Source organism: Mus musculus, chromosome 15 (genome assembly GCF_000001635.26).
Source record: "Mus musculus strain C57BL/6J chromosome 15, GRCm38.p6 C57BL/6J".
NCBI classification, from domain to species: domain Eukaryota; kingdom Metazoa; phylum Chordata; class Mammalia; order Rodentia; family Muridae; genus Mus; species Mus musculus.
The window spans coordinates 68,202,353-68,223,394 of NC_000081.6; the positions used below are offsets into that span (position 1 = coordinate 68,202,353).

The following is a 21,042-nucleotide window of genomic DNA, read 5'->3' on the forward strand; positions in this document are numbered from 1 at the left end:
TAGTCCAGTCCCAGACCATGGTAAGACAGGCCAGGCACATCAGTGGTGGGGATGGTTGGACATGGGAGACACTTGAGCAAGAAGCACAGAGCACTCTATGCTCTGCACACTCTGGACAGGTTCTTAGGTCCAGAAGCAGAATCAGACAGTGACTGGTGTAAAGCCAACATAACCTCTACATGGACATGACAAAAGACCAGGGGTCCAGGGGCAGTCATAGGTCAAAAATCCAGAAGTTGCTAAAGGACAGGTCAGCAGAGCTCCACTCAGGTGGAGTGGCCTGAGCCATGCCCTATGCCTATGGGCAGAATCTGGCACAGTTCTGTGATGAGCAGAAGAGAAGGGCATTAGAGAAGACTAGGCAGGTAGAGCGGGAAGGCAGGAGGGCTGCAGCAACTGAATCCCAGGGGAAAGAACCATGCAGGGCCACAGCACTATGTAGCAGCGAGCTCTCGGATCAAAATATTTCATCCATCAGAGAAGCTCCCTAAGACAGAAAGAAACATCTCAAACTGCTTCAGGAAGTCCCTACAATTATCCAGATTCAAGAGCCCACACCCACCCTTCCAGCCTGCTGAGAGTCACTCTCAGACAAGCCAAGACAAGGGTTCACCCAGAAGAGTCTTAGTCAAGCCCACATGCTGCAGCAGAAACCAGCCAGCTGCCTGGAAGAGGTCTAGACCACCTGAGCCACCTGGAAAGGACTCTCCAACCCGCTGAGCGGCCTGCAGGCTGTACAGTGTGCTCCAGGTTTTCTACTTTTATGAGGTGGGCTTTGGTGGTGCAGCTCTGGCTTTGAGTCATTTCTGCTCCTATAAGTAACCGGAATAAAACTTACTGGTTCACCAAGTTGGACTTTGTTGGTATCCAAACTTTGGTCTCCCTATCTAGGGTGAGTTGGTGTGTGTGTGTTGTGTCTGTATAGGAAAAAGTCTGACATACAACACACATCCTTACTACATGGTGCCCAAGGCTGAGCTCAGTCGGATGCCTACTGGTGTCTCTTCCCGGAGGAACTCTAGGCAGTCCAAGCATGACAAACAGGGCTCTGGCAGGCTTTGCCCTTCTCCCTCATTCTCTTTGCCTTGCTAAAAACTATTAGATTGGATTCCCAAAGCCTGTTCCCTTCTTTGGCCCCTTCTTCCTCCTGAGGCTAACTACCAAGGTCCAGCTCTCAGAGTACTGAAGTAATCAAAAGCCCCTTTGGCTCACCTAATTAGCATGCCCAGTTAAAATTAAACACCTCATCCTAACTCAGGGGCTCCCTTTTACGTTTATAAACTGCCGTTTGCCTATGGGCCACATCAGTATCCTCTATCCAGAGGCAGTCCTTTGTCCTCTAAGACAAATACTCCTTCCTTCTCTCCCCTGGTCTTGTCCCCTTCTCCCTCTTCTTCCATCTCCTGCCTTTGTCTCTTATTCTCTGTCCTTTGTTCCTCTGGGCAAACAGATCTCCTTTGTGCTGAGGACAGTCTTGGGGTGTCCTAGTCTGCTATCTTTTCCTAATGTTCCCTGAGTTGTTAGGAGGGGGAAAAAAAAAGCAACGAAAAGGCAGCAAAAAGAAACAGAGCCATCACTCACTTTCCCAAGGAGAAATGTGTGCTGGTCAGAAGGCCACCTGCAGACTCTCAAATGCAACTCAGAACTATCCTCATCAAGTGTCCAGCAACTGTCACAAGCAACTGTGTCATAAGGCACAGAGCTGAAGGAAGTACAGTCGAAAACTCCAGGAGAACACAGTGTGTCTTCAAGAAGACCTGGAAACTACTGTGTGTTCTTCCATAGGAATGTTTAACAAGAGCAGTGGGGAGTTTCACAGTTCTCTTTTCAGGGAATGACCCCAGTAATAGGAAACTTTGGGGGCTCAGAAGCCACTTTCACAAGCTTCACATATTGATTTCTGCAGGCTGAAAAATGTTTTTCAAAAACACCAGCTGTTCCTCATCACAACAGGGGAAAAAACTCTTTTCCCAGTTCCTCTTACTATTGAAATGCAGAATAAAATAAATAAATGTTGGATACATATTCTAAATGTTATTTTAACTTGCCAGGGTTCAGAGGAGAGAGAGAAAACACTTATTTTGCTTTCATCTAATTGTTTTAACAAGCTCTGGAGTCAAGGTCAATTTCTGAAATGTCACTGAAGTGCTCTTTACAGTGCATGTGCTGGAAGAATTATGTGACTATTTTCCGATTGTAATGTTGTGCTTGGTAGCCTAGGGAGCACCGTGCAGTATGTTGAGCTCAGCCCGAGGCAGCTGGGCATAAGGGCACTTCTACAGACTTGAGAGGCGTCCACCCAGACCAGAGGTGGGGAAAACAACGAGGCTCTACCTTCCCGTTAGGTATCTGTGAAATTGAAGACCTTTTAGGCCACGGGGATCAGTGACGGATGAGGATGTTTTCCACGGGGCTTATTACTATGTATACTGATAATCCTGTGAGGAGGACGGTGCCTGCCTGCCTTGCTACAGTCACTGCCTAATTATCACAGAATGTACTGCCAACAGTACGAAGCTTGCAGAGGAACTTTGATTTCTTACTAAGGTACAGGAAACCCTCCCTGCCAGAGGCCTGGGGAAAGAGTGTGCTCTGTCCCCCTAAGGCAGAGATAACAGGGATTTCTAAGGCAGGAATGTGGTAGCTCAGGACACAGCCTGAAAGAGCAGATCTTGCTCCTTACCTCCCCCCAACGGGGACACTGGATAAACACCTTGGCTAGACTTAAATTCCTCAGGGACTAAATTAGAAAAGGAGCTTAAATGCCCAGTTCTTTTTTAACCAATCTTACAGAAACACATACTGTGTTGTTCAGTTTACACAGCATTCTCAGAATGACAAAATCACAGATTTGGAGACTAGATCAGTGGGCAAGTGTTGGGAGACCAATGTGGGTAAAAGAGCAGCAACAGGTGAGCTTTGAGGGAACAGGGCAACTCTGCCACCTGCTGGCAATATGGCTGACAAATCTATACAGGCAACAAGTGACTGAACCACAGGGCACACTGGGAATCTTGATACTCCTTGGCTCTGTGTGAGGGGTGGGGACATGGGGCCGTTTTGCACTGTCTTTGCAACTCCAAAGCACAATGTTTAATTTTAAGGGGTTTTTAGACTTTGAATTGCAAGACCCTATCTTCTCTGTAGACCTTATATTTTTAAATAATTCATTAACTAAATAATATTTATTAAGAATTTCTTTACATTAATGTATTGGTTTTGTGTGTGTGTGTGTGTGTGTCCTTACTTCTCAAGTTATGGAGAAATACAATTTCCAAATTATAACTTTAAAATATGTAGACTGAATGAAAGCACACCAGAAACAAAAATATACAGAAGTATATTTTCATCATTGGAGGACATGATGACAGTTGTCTACGCTAGTATAAAAAAGAGTAGAAAAGAAATGCAAAAGACATTAGAGAGTAAATGATAAACTGTGGGAAATAATTTAAGTACATAGGACAGTCCAGATGCAGAGTGAGTTAATCATATGAATGAGGACTACCCCAGCCATCTACGAACACAAATAGCCAATAACCTAGCCATGTACATAGAGAATCCATTCCTCATGAGTGGCCACAGATTGAAAGTTTTAAAGCCTGCTTTGCATGAGAACAGCAGGATAACTACTGACTCAGTGGAGGCCAAGAGGACAAAGGCAAGGTGGACACAGTCTCAGCTGGAAGGGAGCAGGGAGACCTGAGGTGGCAGGTCATTCTGACAACAGCCACATGTGCTGAAATGTAAAGCGGTCCTTCTTCACCCCCAAACCATGTGATGAGGCCTGTACCGAAGTCAAAATAACATGCAAAGACTAATGATAAAACTGCATGTTAAATACTACATTAAAACAGTACTAGCCTGGTGGTGGTGGCACACGCCTTTAATCCCAGCACTTGGGAGGCAGAGGCAGGCAGATTTCTGAGTTCGAGGCCAGCCTGGTTCTACAAAGTGAGTTCCAGGACAGGCAAGGCTATACAGAGAAACCCTGTCTCAAAAACAAGCAAAGAAACAAAAACAAACAAACAAAAAACAGTACTAATGCCCCGGGACTATAGAACTATGCAAAAATGTCATATGGCTTTTAAAAATGACAACAGTTGACATTTGCTAATTGTTTGGGGTTGTGACACCTAGCAAAACAGTCACAAGTATCATATACAGGCTGTCAATATTTTTCAAAATGGAAGTAGTAGTGATACATTCCTTTAATTCCAGCAGTACAGAGGCTTACAAAAAACAGATCTCGAACAACAATATGAACTAACCAGTACCCTGGAGCTCTTGACTCTAGCTGCATATGTATCAAAAGATGGCCTAGTCGGCCATCACTGGAAAGAGAGGCCCATTGGACATGCAAACTTTATATGCCCCAGTACAGGGGAACGCCAAGGCCAAAAAGGGGGAGTGGGTGGGTAGGGGAGTGGGGGTGGGTGGCTATGGGGGACTTTTGGTATCACATAGGAAATGTAAATGAGCTAAATACCCAATAAAAAATGGAAAAAAAAAAACAGATCTCTTTGAATTCAAGGCTACCCTGGTCTACATAGCTATCTCCAGGCCAGTCAGAACTATCATCACATTGAGCAATCTTCTCTCCTAAGGCATACCACCTACTATGTCTTTCTCTTGAGGTTGACAACTAAATGAGACACTCACGGAACACTGAGAATCACCCTGGCAATAGAAGAGGTACTGGGAAACAGATTGTTTGATAGTGAAAAAAATACAGTTTTAAAATGTATACCTGGAAACATACTGTTTTATAAGCTTACTTAACATACTTATACACACACGCACACACAGGACAGAACACTGTCAATAGAACAAAATGGCAGCCTACAGATTGGGAAAGGATTTTCACAAACCCTACATCTGACAGAGAGCTAATATCCAAAATTTATAAAGAACTTGAGACAACAACAACCAAAATAACTCAATTTAAAAATGGGGTACAAAGCTAAACAGAGAATTGTCAACAGAGGAAAATCTCAGGTGGCTGAGAAACACTTAAATAAATGTTCAAAGTATTTAGTCATCAGGGAAATACAAACCAAAACAACTCTGAGATTCCATCTTACACCTGTCGGAATGGCTAAGACCAAAAACTCATGTAATAGCATATGGTGTAGAGGATGTGGAACAAGGGGAACACTCCTCCATTGCTGGTGGGAGTACAAACTTGTACAACCACATTCGAAACCAATTTGGCAGTTTCTCAGAAAACTGGAAATAGTTCTACCTCAAAACCCAGCTATACCATTCCTGAACATATACCCAAAAGATGTCTCACCATCCCACAAGGATATGTGCTCCAGTATGTTCATAGCAGCCTTATTCGTAATATCCAGAAAGTGGAGACAATCTAAGATACCCCTCAACTGAAGAATACATTTTAAAAATATGATACATCTGCACAATGGAATAGTATTCAGCTATTAAAAAACAACCATCATTAATTTTGTAGGCAAATGGATTAGACTTAAGGCCATTCGATAAGAGGGAATGCCTGATACTGTACACCTGGCTACTTATCCCTTGCTTGAGAGCTTACAGACCCTAAAGGAGAAACCACTACGACCATGTCCCTAAATCAATATATCTTCTTGCTATATTCTATACACTTGTTTTTATATCCATGGGAAAGTGTAGCTCTCACCCCTCATCAAAGAAGCTTCATTTTGCAGCAGTTGGAGGCTGCTATTGAGATGTACAACTGATCAAAAATGCAAAGAACAAGTGACCTTGAGGTGCTCACCCTCAGTTACATATCTACAGTACAACTATAGAAGATGGGGACGAAATAAGGGATGGGAAGAGGCAAAGGACCAGGATGCCTGCTGCAAGCAGTATCTTTTAGACATGATAGACATGCCGCACCTGTGAAATCTCAAAACTACGGTTGCCTAAAACAACATTCATAATTACCATACCAGGTGACGAGCCAAGAGGATGGTGGAAATGTTCCAAGCCTCACTCCTAAGTGAAGAGCTATAGGCAGTTAGGAAACATTTAGAGGGGGAAAATCAACTTTCTCCAGAGACCTCCAAATAGCTTATCCAGTCTCAAGTGGTCAGCCCCAAACCTATATATATGTATATATGGGTATATATATATATGTATATATATATATATATATATACACACACACACACATATATATACATACACACACACACACACACACACACACAAACACAAATACCACGTGTACATGTATATAACAATAATAATTATACAAGATGAGGGCATGAGCCCCAAGACAGAGGTGAGGGAAGAGTTGAAAAAGAGAGAAGGAAGTGTAAAAATGATGCAAATATCATATACTCATGTATGAAATTCTCAAAACAATAAAAAGTTGTAAAGATATGGCTCAGCGGTTACAAGCATACACTTCTTCCAGAACACGACATCAGTTCCCAGTGCCCATGTGCGACAGCTCACAACTACCTGTCACCCCAGCTGCAGAAGATCCCATGACCTCTTCTGTCTCCAATGGGCACCCACATACATGTGGCAAGTATTCACAGACACAGGGATACACACACACACACACACACACACACACCAGGTACACAGTCACATATAAACAGGAATAAAATTTTTAAAACTCTAAAAGTGTATCTGCTAGACTGTAAACTGCAAGGAGATCTCAGAAGAGTCCTGACAAGATGTATTGGGCCAAGGGTGGAGTAAGGTCTTTCCTCCTGGGCAGTGTCACAGGCATATTACCTGTACTCATAGAGTCAGTTATATTTGCCTTCTCGGGATTTCCTGTGTTGTAAAAAGGAAACCACAGGACGAGGGAGCCAGCACAGTCAGTATCGTGCTTACCTTGCAGGAACGAGGATCAGCGTTCACCCCAGACTCCACAGTAAGAAGCTTTTTCAAAACACAAGCAAGGCAGCACTCTTAGAATGTCAGTAATGGACGGCAAAGACAGGCAGAGCCCTGGGCTTCTCTGGCCAGGCAGCATAGCCAGCTGACAAAGTGAGCTTGTGATGCCTACTCTTGGTTGCCAACTTGACTATATCTTGAATAAACTATAATTCAGAAATGGAGGGCAGGCCTGTGAGAGATTTTCTACTTGGTCTGAAGTGGATAAATCTACTTCTATCCCTGATCTTTGAGGTAGGAAGACATAAGCCTTTGACCTGGATCTTGAAGTGGGAAGACATGCCTTTAATCTGGACCACACCCTCGGCTGGAAGCCTATATAAGGGCATGGAAGAAGGAAGTTGTTGCTCTTTGCCTGCCTTCCCTCACCTGGCTAGCACATTCATTTCTTCACTGGCACTGGCATCTACTTCAGGATTCCAGTGTATACAGCAGACCAGCTGAAACACCCAGCCTAGTGGGACTGAGCAACTACCAGATTCTTGGACTTTCTGTTCACGGGTAGCCACTGTAAAATCATTCCATACAGTCTGTGATTCTAGAGTAGCTTGGCTAATACAGAGCTCAAAGCCACTGAGAGATCCTGGCTAGTTGACAGACACTGAAGGTCAATAACTGAGGATCTCTTCACCTTCCCATGCCTATCTGTATACACATGAACACACAAACACACACACACACACACACACACACCCCAAAAGTTAAAACATCCAATGCTGTTCCTAGACCTTTACTGGCCATAAGTTGGTATGAGTTTTCTATGGAGAAATGTACTAACGAATTTTTGACTAGGCAGACCTACCGTCAAGAATTTAAACACATGCACAGACACATACATAAAGACATTGTACTAAGTTGTTTATAATCCACAAGAAAAATAGTAACACAAGTTGTCACTGACTGTGCCCTGGCTTCTCAACACTGGAATATGGGGACTGAAGATGCCACAGTACCACATAACAAGGTGTCAAAATAGAGATAGGTTCTAGGCCAGCTATATAAGGACTTATTACTGTGCCCCAAAATCAGACCTAGGTCTGGGAGGCAGAAAGGAGAACTCAGTATGGCAAAAGACTGAAAGCCCTGATCCCAAGCATCTTCAGAAAAGTTGGGGGCATGGCAGGACAAAGATGTGGAGCCACGGCCACCGGCACTCACGGCAGAGAACTAGTTCTCGAAGGACCAGCAGAAACCAGAAAGGCTGCCTTGGCCAGAGCTGCTGAAGGCGTAACAAGCATTAGGTAGGGTGCAGAAAAGAAGAGAGGAGCTGTAGGTGTTTGTGCATATGTATGTGTCTGCACATAGTATGTAAAAAAGACAAGACACCGGGGAGATGGAGAAGAAACACAGAGAGAGAACAGCAATGCCCGTAACCCACATCAGTGAATTACAGAGCCAGGGCTGTCTAAGTTTCAGCTTCAGAGGTGGTATGACCTTACCCTAAGCAACTTCTCCCTAAAACCTTCCAAATGAATTTAGGTTCCAAGTCAAGATACAGACGCCTCCCTCCCGCCTAAACACTGACATCTCACACTGAGGGACAGCAGCCAGTCCACTGCTGTGTCAGGGTTCTGTTAAGCACACAAAGTGGCAAGAGCCACAGGATCATCTCGGGAGCTCTTCAGGGAATTGGAAAGATGTTTTAATCAGCTGCCACAGGTGCAGGCAATGAGCCTCGGCCACCCACCTGAACACCTGTTAGTATAAATTGATGAATTATTTAATAATCCATCCTATCTGTGCTGAGATTTTGCGTGCCAAGCATCTTACTACATCAGTGGGAGACATTTACAGTACAAAACATTTCAAAACAGCAATTCAAGAGAGTGGCCTGGGGTCAAAGGCCAGGTCCTCTTGTTACCTAACAGACAAAAGCAGATTTCTTTGCTCTTCAGTGTCGAAGTGTGCTGTCCTCAGAACACAGAAGGACAAACGTGCTAGAACGAGATGGAAAGAACAGCTAACAGCACTAATGTACACTGGGTCTTCTGACACGGCGATTGCTATGCTAAGCTCCACAGAACTCCTGTCTCGCTTAATACTCAAAGCACTCACACGAAAGAACAGTTTTTATTCCTGAGTTATCGATGACGGAACTGAAGCTGCAGCAGGATAGCAAAGCTGGGGCAGAGTCAGACGTGACACATGCTGGGCCTCCCCATAGCACACTTTGCACAGCACAGCACAGCCCACCTTGAAGACAGAAAAGAGCCCGAGCATCAAACAACCCCAGGCCCACAGCAGGTGCCCTTGGTGTAGCTCTGCAACTCCTTCCAAAAGGCCCTCTGCAAATGTGCCATGGAATACCCACTCCGTGTCATGCTTGGGGCCACTCTCAGCCTCACTTTATTTGCTTCAGAGTTGAAGTCTAGCCAGGAACATAGCCAAAGGAAGCCCATGCTGTTTTATCTCCAAGAACAGCCGGTACCGTCTAGCAGTCTAGTCTTCAGTCATCAATGACCAATCAGCGTGCTTCTCTATGCTCTGTCTTTCCACTGAGATATCACCTTTCCTCACACTCAGGATTGTCCAGGTCCACTGTGCTCACATTAGAATGAATGTTCTTGATGACCGCCCTTCTGCCCGCCCACACTTTGCTTCAAGCTCCCCAGTCTCCCAACACATGAACTCACCAAGGTAGAGACAAGAGTTTTACCACTGCTATAATCCCCACATCTCCTCCCTCACCAGCATGCCATGGGTCTGACCTACTGCATAACATCTTCACCTCAAGGACTACTCTAAGCTCAGTAAGAAGCCAGTGAACCAGAAGGAGAGACCCGATCAAGCACACAGCACTCACTCCCAAGCAACAAGCCTGAAAGCAGGTATTAGCTGTCACCGCTCGTGATAAAAACCTGGCATGCAGCGCTAACCTGCATCTCCCTCCTCCTCACCCACTAACCTGCATCTCCCTCCTCCTCACCCACTAACCTGCATCTCCCTCCTCCTCACCCACTAACCTGCATCTCCCTCTTCCTCACCCACTAACCTGCATCTCCATCCTCCTCACCCACTAACCTGCATCTCCATCCTCCTCACCCACTAACCTGCATCTCCCTCCTCCTCACCCACTAACCTGCATCTCCATCCTCCTCACCCACTAACCTGCATCTCCATCCTCCTCACCCACTAACCTGCATCTCCATCCTCCTCACCCACTAACCTGCATCTCCATCCTCCTCACCCACTAACCTGCATCTCCCTCCTCCTCACCCACTAACCTGCATCTCCCTCCTCCTCACCCACTAACCTGCATCTCCATCCTCCTCACCCACTAACCTGCATCTCCATCCTCCTCACCCACTAACCTGCACCTCCATCCTCCTCACCCACTAACCTGCATCTCCATCCTCCTCACCCAGATTCAGCACAATGATGCAGATGTGCTTGCGCAGCTGGCGTGTGTTGGAGAACTTCCGGCAGCACTTGCTACACTCCAAGCTGCTGGGGGCCAGTCTGCTCCCTTCCTCTGTAGCCAGGGGACCGTCCTCACTGGGGCTCACGAGGTTTTCTACCACCTCCTCTTCAGTGCTGGGCTTCTTTGTGGAACCCTTAGGCCTCCCTCTCTTTCTCTTCATAACCAAAAACTCTGTAAAAGAAACAACAGGGCAGGAGGCAGTCACATGCGGGGACAAAGCAGGACAGTTACACTTAGCTTCTTTGTGTAGGAATGGTCATGTGTTTTATTAAAATAAGAGGTCTGAAGCAGTTCCCCAAATTACCAGCTGCAAGCATCTTTAATGTTAATGTCAATGTATCTATCTACTAATGGTAATTGATTTTGCAATATCCTGCTTCAAGACTATCAACTGGACAAAACCTTTGCATGTACTCCTTCAATAAAGCTGGAAGGGGTACAAGTTCATATTGTGGCTGGAAGTACACAAATCCTGTCCCTTATTAATCCCTGCTTCCACGTGAACCCAGAGCTCAGAACGTGCTTCAAGCTTCCTTTGCAGAAGGGTTTCAGGGACTGCTGAGAGGAACACACTCCTAATGAGTTACACAACTATTCTGATTATGTCAAAGACTCAAATTGTCCTGGCAAAGAGGAGGAAAAAATATTATAATGTAAAGCCACAAATTATAGGGCGAAAGATAATAAAATATTTTTCAAGTTGCCTAGTGACCTGGCGATTTTTAAATAGCATGATCAGAACTGCTTCAGAGTGAGTTCCAAGCCATGTTACAAAGCAGTCTTGTCCACTAGTGCGCATCATGAAGACACTCATCTACAGACTGACGATGGAATGAAGCAGGGAGTGGGTAGAACTGCACATGCAATCATGTGAACTGGGACTCATACAGTTCTATGGATGCAATATGCTGGGGAAAGACTCTGAGATAGTCCAAGAAGGGGTGTGGCCTCAGACTAATGACACCCCCAATGCTAGAGCTGTCACTGGACAACCCTTCAGGGTTGAGGGGTCTAGGGTTTGGCACCATCTTACGTGAAGGCTTGGTTGTGGAATGAGGACTCTTCCTGCTCTCAATAAAGATGAGGCTTGCAAAAGGAAACACCAGCCACTTTATTCAACTTGTGGAACCCTTTAATTAAGGGAGTCACCCAAGCCCACGAAGCAGGGAGGGAGATGGGAGCAATCTGCAGGGCAGAGCTGCATGACTGTGGCACTCTAGCCAATGCAACAGACCTCAAGCATTCAGGGACACTGCACACTGGAATGGGACAGGAAACTTCCTGGGAAGGGAGCACCCTGTAGGGCAGAGCCTCTGCAGAGATACAATGCCAACCGCAGGTCAGCACTGCCTGAGGATCCAGGCTACAGCCTAGGTAGTCTGGACCATTTCAGACTTCAATCCATCTCACGTAAGGCATGTGGGGTGGGTTGAAATGGGAAGACACAGTGAATACAGACATGAAGACAAACTAAGAGACAGGACAAAGAAAGCAGCCAACATCCCAAAGCCCTTTGGTCCCCTTGCCAGCCCTAATTCCCACCAAGGACAGAGACTGTGTTTGAGAAGGACCAGGCAACTGAAGGTTCAAGGAAGGAATCCAGTAATGGAATAAGAACAAAGCCTTTATGTCAATGTCTTGCAAACTTCTTATTATTATTCTTTACAGCAGCCTGTGCAACCTGAAGGAACAGCAATTAACATCCAAGAAGCAGCATTAGCAGAATCTATAAAAGACCCACCTCACACCCACCAGCTGCACGTGACACTGAAGTCTGTGGCCCAGCCCTAACCCCATGGCTAGCAAAGCCCTATTGCGCAGACAGAAGCTGCTCTCTGAATGCTCTGAGCATGCAACTATGTAGTCAAGGCAAATTTCACCCATGGAGAGGTATGGCCTTTGCCCTGGGTGACCTAAAGGTCTTACGTCCTTCCTGATAGGTATGTCTATGACTGCCTGAAAGCTTTGACTTAGGTGCTATGTGAAGGGGACTTTGAAATATGACCCAGAAGCTCTGACCTCCAGATGGACGGGAGGGAAAGGGCTTGGAAATCTCAGGAGGGTAGAGGTCACACAAGAGCAGTATTGTCTTCCAGACTGAAGTAGAGGCTGGGTGCACTGAAAGCTAGAGTGACTTCCCGAGTGAGTCTTGACCTCATCGGGCACCAAGGACAGGAGGAGGTGATGAACCTGGCCCTGGGTGAGAAACCCAAGGCTCCACTGTGAGCCATCCTAGTCTCCTCCACAGTCCCACATGGAGGCTCTTACTGTGTTCTGTAAGTTTCTCTAGCAAGTAAAACATGAGGAAGGTCACAACAGTCCACCAAACTGCAGCTAGCCATTCAAAGGCTCAACTGGGGCTGGTGTCTTGTGGAGAGCTGTGCCCTCACCTGCAGGACTGGTAGACTCAGTGTAAACCCCATGCTTTGACCAGGGATTTCCAGGCACTTCTGCGCTGGGCTGGCATGTGCTGGTGACACACAGTGGGAGCACAGCACAAGGAGAAATAGGGCCAACTGTCTGTGAGTCTCTTTGCCAGTACACTGGGTGCTCTGTGCAGGCAGAGTCCTCCTCCTGATGATGCCTTACGTCCCTTAGCACCTCAGCCAGTGTCCTGACCCCACAAAGCCACATGAACTGAACTAATGAGCAGTGTGGGATCTGGTGCTTAAGGAAGAAATAAAATCAGCCCTGAAAGCTTCCCACACACAACAGCGACAAAACTAATCTTCCGTCCTCTACATCCATAATTCAGATCCTCGAAACCAATTAGTTAGCTAAAAATGAAATATTCATAAATGAGCTTGGAATAATTTAAGTTCTGAAAACAAGTTGCTGCTGTCAACTACCCACATTTTCATGAAGAGCTGTGAATGCTGGAGCGGGGAAGAAAAGCACGCAGCCTCAAGTCAAACCAGAACAGACCTGGCTGGGTTCCTCCTCTGCTCCTCCCTGAATCCCTTGCCGCGGTCTGCCACTGAGCTCTGGTCATCTGTCCTCAGTGACTCTGTCCACTCATTTCTGTTCTAGCCTTCTGCTCCAGGTTCTTCCTGCCCCTGTCCTTTGTCTCCATATCATCTCCTAGCTCTGGAACAGTCCATTGTTCTGAACAAATCTGCCCCACCATCCTCAGACAAGGTACTGGGGAACACTGTTCACCAGGCATGATGTATCCCTTTGTCTTCTCAGACGTGGAGCAGCTTTGAATAGTTACACTGTCCAGACCCTCCTAAGATTGAGGCTGTCACCATCCCTAAAAGAAGGGAGGCTGGACAGGGCTATTAACCCTCTCTTAAGATTCTGGCCCACTCCACCCTACACAGATCTCAGGAGGTGCTAGGGTACATGGAAGGCAACAGACTAAAGGAAGGGTAGGCTCAATCTATGCAATTATAGGAAGGCTGTCACCCATGCAAAGTGTGACAAGTTGGTAAAGCAGCTGTTTTTAGGTCATGCTTGCCCCTGTAAGTAACCCCTCCTCTGTGCTCCTACAAGTGAGCCCAGGAAACTCACTGGTTCACCAAGATAGACCTGGATGAAAGGATGTCTCTGGTATGTCATTATTCTATTCTGGGTACACAGATATTGGTCATGTCTCTCTAGAAAAGGTAGCTCAATGCTGGGCTTTCTCCCCTTTCGCACAAAACACACACACACACACACACACACAGGTGTGCATGCACATACACACAAACACACATGCCTGCATCCATGCATGCACACACAGGGTTGGGGGGGGGGGGGGCACCCACTCTGTCCTCTGCTTCCCCTTACAGTGTCCAGTGCAGTTGCTCAGAGTTTGATGAACATGCATATATATCCCTGTCTTCCCATCCGGCCCCTGCACCAAGTCCATTTCTTTCCCTGCAGATCAGACCCTAATGCACATCCTAGAAGGTGGCCCCATCCAAATCTTAACTCCTTCTCTTGGATGCTGCCAACAGCTAGTGAGGCAGGACCAGCCATGAACTCACTAGACTGTCACACCCACTAGTACATTGAATGTGGTCTCAACTACAGTTCCCTATGTCCTTTTCCTCTCCTCCTCCTTCTACAAACCCTGAAGCTTGAGCTGCCTTTTAATTCCTGGTCTTGCTGGTTCTTAAAACAGAAGTGGAGAGGTGTCAGCAGGTAAGAAGCAAAGGATCACCAGGTGACAATAGCCAGTGAGGCTTTTGGAGAAGGAGCTGTGCCTTGTGTTTTAAGTCTCCAACAAAAGAAGGGGCCAGAGTCATTGTGTATCTGAGCCCGTGAGTTCAACGTTCTTTATCAAAAAAAAAAAAAAAAAAAAAAAAAAAATCACCGTTGTAAATCCAAGGCCAAAAGTCCTGGCAAAGAAACAAATAATCAAGGGGAAGTTTTCAAAACAAAACAGCCCAACAAAATAAAAAAAAATAATAATATAGGCCTTTTCTTTGTACATCACTCAAGTTTATGAGACTCTCCGCTAGTCTCTCATTTTATTGTTTAAAAAACAAAAACAAAAAAACTTCGTGAGATGTGTACACCAAACATAATTCACTCAGTAGGAAACAAACCAAAGACCCAGAGATGCTCGGGCACTTTTTCCAGAACCATTTGCTGGACATGTAGCGCTGGAAAGTGGGTGTCTTTATTCTCTACCAAAGACCTTACTGCTGAAGCCCCTCAGGGCTGACTAATGATAGTCAGCTGTAAACATCTGGATGGACCCAGTGTATAGTACAGAGAAAATTCCTTTGAGTTGAGCAGTCCTGGATACAAGCCTTCCACCTCAAGTTCCTCAGCACACAGATCAGTTTCCACTATACAGAGCCCCTGTTATAGATGTGGCCACTGTAACAGTAGGCAGTGTACTCAAAAATGGCTGACAGGATGGCAACTGTATGCTATTTCCCTATAGCCATAGCATTCTGAGTGGCAGTATCCTAGTTAAGAAAGTACTACAGGTGGAGGTGGCACTGCCTTTAACCTCAGCAGTTAGCACGTAGATCTCTGTGGGTCTGAGGCCAAGCTGGTCTGTAGAGCTAGTTCTAGGAGAGCCAAGACTACACAAGGAAATCCTATCTCAAATTAACAAAAAACAATGAACTACCTTTCCAACCAGGCTATCATTAAATAACGTAGCTCTTAGATGTGCCTGCATCCCTGTTCACTCTGACTCAATGGATGTACTTCCTTGATTTCGTCTTTTAAAATAGCTCACACCCCAAGAAAGCAAAGTGGAATTAAGGTCACACTGACTTTATCATGGCCACCCAGTGCTCTTAGATGGCAGCTTGGTCTCTAGTCAGTATAGCTCCAGATACTGGAAAATCTGGAAAGACTAGCATTGCGGGAGCCCTGACAGTCAATCTCCCTGACATTTATTTCCAAAGCCTAGGAAGCAATAGGGGAGACAATGAATTATTTATCAGAACCTGGAGAGAAGGAGCCTTTCAGGTTTCTGCACAATGCCATACTCCTCTGTGGGAAGAGACTGCGTCCTGTTCTACCTCACAGCTAAGGCATCAGAAGGCAAAGGCCAAAGCTGTTTCCGCCCTGCAGCTTCATCAGACGTACTGTGGAAAGGACAGCCATGGTGACTCATGCTGCTGTGCATACACCACAGACACCGTGCTGAGCCCTGCACAGGCTCTCCTTCATTTACTCCCCAGGGATGGGACCTCGGCAGCACTATCCCAACTACACAGTCAAGAAAACAGAAACATGATAGACAGATGGCTCGGTCGGTCGTTAAGAATATTTGCAACTCTTACAGAGAACGCAAGTGTGTTTCCTGGCACCCACATCGGGTGGCTCACAACAACTTGTGACTCTAGTTCTATGGAATGTGATGTCCTTTTCTGGTGTCTGTTGGTACCAGCACACATGTGATGCACAGATATACATGCAGGCACACATACACACATACACACACATAAACACAGACACATACACACATATAAAGCAAAATAAATATATTTATAGGTTAAAAAACAAAACAAACAAAAAAACCACATTGAGGCTTGCAAAGATTAGTTAGCATGACCCAAAGTCACAGGGCTAGGCAGCAGCAGAGGTAGGGTTTGAACAGAAATGACTTAGTCAGTGAACTTCATAACAATGTCAGAGCAATATGCTCATACATCATTGATAATGGCTTTATCTGTAACAAATATCCAGAAGAGAAAACATTAAACAGGTTTCAAAGCTGGGACAAATGGCTAAGGTGTTTAATTAACATATCAAAGCAGGCACTGGCCATCAGATTCCCCCTGCATCCCTCAGACCCTAGCTTATTTTTTTTGCAGGGTTCTCCTGGCTGATATACCCTACCACCTACCCTAAACTTTTTCAGGCCAGGGGCTAGAATGTTATTCCCTATACAATCCAACCATTTTGGTTACCTGCTCTCTTTGTACTTTTGGGTCTCCTGGCTTTTGTACCTGGTTCCCCTCTCTCCCTCCCCCTTCTCCTCACAAGGCTCGGGGTCATGACCACTCTGGACTCTCCCAGACAGTCTGCCTCTGGCTGTTGTATCCCTTTTATCTATAATAAACCTCCTCCACCACACCTAGCAGCAGTCATGTCCTTCCCTTTTTATTTATTGTTTTCACTTATTTGTTGCTGAAACCTGGGACCAGTCATGTCCTTCCTTCCTTCCTTCCTTCCTTCCTTCCTTCCTTCCTTCCTTCCTTCCTTCCTTCCTTCCTTCCTTTCTTTCTTCCTTTCTTCCTTTCTTTCTTTCTTTCTTTTTTTTACATTTACCTTGCGCCAAACTCAGGACCAGTCATCTTCTTTCCTTCCCTTTTTTTTTAAGTTTTTTTTCTTTTCTAATTCAATAACAGGTCTAACATTTTTGACATCAATTTCCCTAGGAAGCCTCCTTTTACCCTCAAGCCAGAGCATATAATCTCCAGGCCAGACTTAGCACCTCCAAAGCACGCAGCCACTGTATTCACAGTACCTCTTACGTACCTGTCATCCACCAGAGAGGAACAGCTCACAGGCAGAGCACTTGGGACCCCTCAGCATCTAGCATAGCAGCCAAGCACAAAGCAGCCCCAGGGTCAATGGGTGGTGAACACAGAAGTGGAAAGGAAGGGAAAGATGAAAAGGAAAAGAATACATTCCCCTTGAGGGGTCTGCAAAGGGCTAGGAGATGAAATGCTGCTCTTGGAAGACCCATAACTTCTTCAGTAAACAATGACCCAGCTCTCCATGCATATAGGACCAACACAGCCAAGCACTGCATATCACAGTCTCACACACACACACACACACACACACACACACACACACACACACATATACACACACACCAAGGAGAACGAGCTTGATGTTTGATCCATTTGGCTATTTTGTCTTCTGGATCACAGCTTGGAGCACTGCCAGAGACTTAATTTGCAAGAGGGAGGGAGTGAAAGGTCATTTTGCAGACCACATCCTTGGTGAACAGGAAAGATTACAGGGCTATCAAATAAAGCAGAGGGCTTAGGAGCCTTCATGTTATAAAGGGAGAGAAAAGCAATAAATCAATTACTACTCAGCTAAAATTTTAATTAAACCATTTCAAGTATCTCTCAAGTTAAAATGAATTGTGAAGGTTAAACCTGGGTGCCAGCCTTAGAGAGAAGCTAAGCCTGGACAAGCTTCAGACGTTCACAGAGAAACAGAAGGACGTGGGGGTCCTAATAAAAGACTGGAAGAAATTTTCTCATTGTAAGAAGGGGGTTTTAATTAAAGTTTTAAGGAATACCTTTTAAAATTAAACTATACAAGCAATCTATTAAACACAAAAGGACAAAATGTACTAGAGAAGAATTTAGTCAAAAGTCAATTGCATCAAAGAGGGAAGTGACAGGGAAACCAGCGAGGTGGTGACTCTCTGCCGTCCTGTGCTGCTGGCCCTCCTCAGCATAATAACAAGGTTGCTCTTTTCAGGGTCACCACTATCCAGGACCAACTTTAATCCAAATACCAGAGCTAAGTGAGTCCAGAGCATGATGAAATCTCGAGGTATCCGCTCTTCATTCACCATAGGTACACTGCATGTGCTACCTGCCTGCTAGTCCTTCCATGGTGACCTTGGTCATGAGAGTAACTACCCAAGGATCACAGCACTTATGCTCAAGCAATCTTTATTCTACTTACTAATGGCCGGAAAGTGCAAGATTAGCCATGCTGACAATTTTATTGTAGACTATCATCTTAATTGTTCTGTATAATGTTATTGTTGCTAACCTCTCACTATGCTGCATATGTATGGAAGGCGGAGACAGGTGGGTCCTGAGAGTTTGCTGACCATCTAGTCAATCAAAATGCTGAGCTCACAATAAATGAGAGACCTGTCCCAGAACAATATAACAGAGAGTGACAGAGGAATACATAACATCCTGGTAGACACACAGAGACAAATACCACACACACACACACACACACACACACACACACACACACACACAAACACGCACCCATTCAAAAACATTAAACATAGAATTATGTAACGCAGCCATTCCATTCCTAGGTACATACATAAATGAAACCACATATGCATGTGAAATCTGTGCATCAATGTTCATAGAAGCATTATTCACTATAGCCAAGAAGCTCAAAGAAGCTAAATTGTCATTAATGATGAACCAATGGATAAAAGTATAGTATGTCCGTGCACTGAAATGTCATTCATTCATGAAAAGGAATGACCTGTCACATGCTAGCACATAGGTAAATCCTGAAACCAGGACACTAAGTGAATGGAGCCAGACACAGAAGGCCACGCCTTATGACTCCTGTTCATATGAAGCATACAGAGTGTAGACATTCACCAGGACACATCCATCAGTCAGTGAGTGCCAGGACATCAAAGGAAAGGGAAAACTGGCTGCTTAGGGGTGCAAGTGTTAGTTTGATTTGGCTTTACAGTGATGAGAATGTTTTAGAACTGGGTAATTGTAAAAACATACATATTTTGACCGTGGTTAAAGTCATGGAAATGTATGCTCCAAGGCTGTTGACATGGTAAAATTTGATGTCAGTGTTATCTCAAAAAAAAAAAAAAAAAAGTAAGTTAAAATAGAATTAGCCATCTAAAAAATAAGTCATAGAAAACTTAAAATGCATAAAAGAGACAAAACCATAGGAAACACTACAGTGACTATAAAGACAGAGAAAGCCTCACACATGCTCAGCTTAGCAAGCTTCAGGCATGTACTAATGGATAAGTAGCATTTTTCTGTTTTTTTTTTTTTATGTCTGTGGTATTTTTCTATAGAAAATACATAATTCACTTAACTTTTCTTGACAGCATATCTCTTCTCTCCAACTTTTAAACAATGCACCATGAACACTATATATTGTGTATTTATGCAGGCTCTGCTCTGGCAAAGAGAGAGTGTACTCATTTAGAATTTTAACAGGTCTATCAGAATGCTCTGTGAGATAGACTGCCCATTAACATTATACCAGGATCTAGAAGCTTCTATTTTTCCATACTTAAAACAATGAAGAATACCAGTATATCTTTAAAAGTTTTCTCTAATTTGATAATAAAAAATTAAAACTATGTATAATTTTAATTTATATTCTGTTGGTCACTAATGATGCTTCCTGGGTACTGATAGGTGGGATGGAACAGATCCTGTAAGAGAAAGGTGAGGCAGCAAAGCCAACATCAAGAAAACAAAAGATGACAACTTCAAATGCCAACACATTCAATGGCACTTGAGTAAGAGGATTCACTGTGTACCAGACCCTGTGCTGGGGAATGGCCCAAAGGCATCTTTGGGAGAAGGGAAAGAGAGTAGCCCGGGCATAGTTAACACATGGCCGGCCGGGGACATTGCTCTGAGACTCAGAGTGGAGTTTTAGAGCCCAGAGGAAGGGGCCTTAAACCCACACATGGCTAATGCCAAGTCCTCCTGGGTCAACCCAAACTGACGAAGGCCAAGAAATGTGCAGGAGTGAACTGGACAAAGCTATCTTTCAGGAGTGAGCATCCCAGGCAGAAGGCTGACGTCTGCCTTCTGCTAACTGCTGCTTCTGTAGCAGCTAGATCTCAGGTGAGCAAGGGGGGAGTTGGGAATCAGAGACCAGTTGTGGAGGGCCACAGCCAAAGACAGATCATACTATGAGGAAGGAGACCTGGTCTTGTGTGTATAATGGCATCGTTAGGTAAGAAGGGAAATGGCAGAATTCAGAATATACATCTCACAAGCACACCCACACAGTCCTCCCTGTAAGTGCATAATTTTTCCCGTTCTTGCTTATAAAAGAAACGAAACTATAAAATTGTTTTCTGTTTGATTCATGCTCCGTTTCACTGTAGTAAGAAGATCTTAAGCAACACTGATGAAAAGGAACTAAAACCTTTGCAAAAGCTTCTCTCGCATGCTGGCCATGGTAATCCACTGACTCCTATCTGCTGGGTGAGTTCGATGAACAAACAACCCTCTTCCCTGAGTTGATGCCTATTCAACCCAAACCGGCAAGGTGTTTCTTAACTGGAACCTGTCCTGCTGGGATGCCTCTCTAAGCAGGAAAGCACTTCTGTGAATGGTCTGCATCCTAGTAGCTCCTCGATGGGGTCAGGCAGGGAAAGGGTGGGAACTGAGACTTCCAGGGCTTGGGAGAAGCAGTTTCTCTTCCAGTCTATGCAAGCTTTCCTCCCCTTTTTATTCAAATCTGAGTACCAGTCCCTACAGGTTGAGAAGTAACTGTGGAGAACTTTCCACTGAGTCGCTTTTCTGTGGGAGAGGGGA

At 45.0% G+C, this 21,042-nt stretch overlaps 1 protein-coding gene across 12 annotated transcripts in view; it reads right to left on the minus strand.

Annotated features, from left to right (window-relative positions):
• Positions 1 to 21,042, minus strand: part of Zfat (zinc finger and AT hook domain containing) — a 175,209-nt gene that overhangs the window by 118,639 nt on the left and 35,528 nt on the right. For 10 of the 12 annotated variants that reach the window (XR_003951402.1, NR_152182.1, XR_001781548.2 and 7 more), the window contains exon 3: positions 10,241 to 10,492. Coding sequence is in view for 6 of the 12 variants with exons in the window: in XM_006521125.3 (XP_006521188.2) it covers positions 10,241 to 10,492 (252 nt within the window). In the remaining 6 variants the exon portion in view is untranslated. The remainder of the gene's footprint in view (positions 1 to 10,240; positions 10,493 to 21,042) is intronic. The other 2 variants (XM_006521124.4, NM_198644.2) reach the window with 1 other exon arrangement.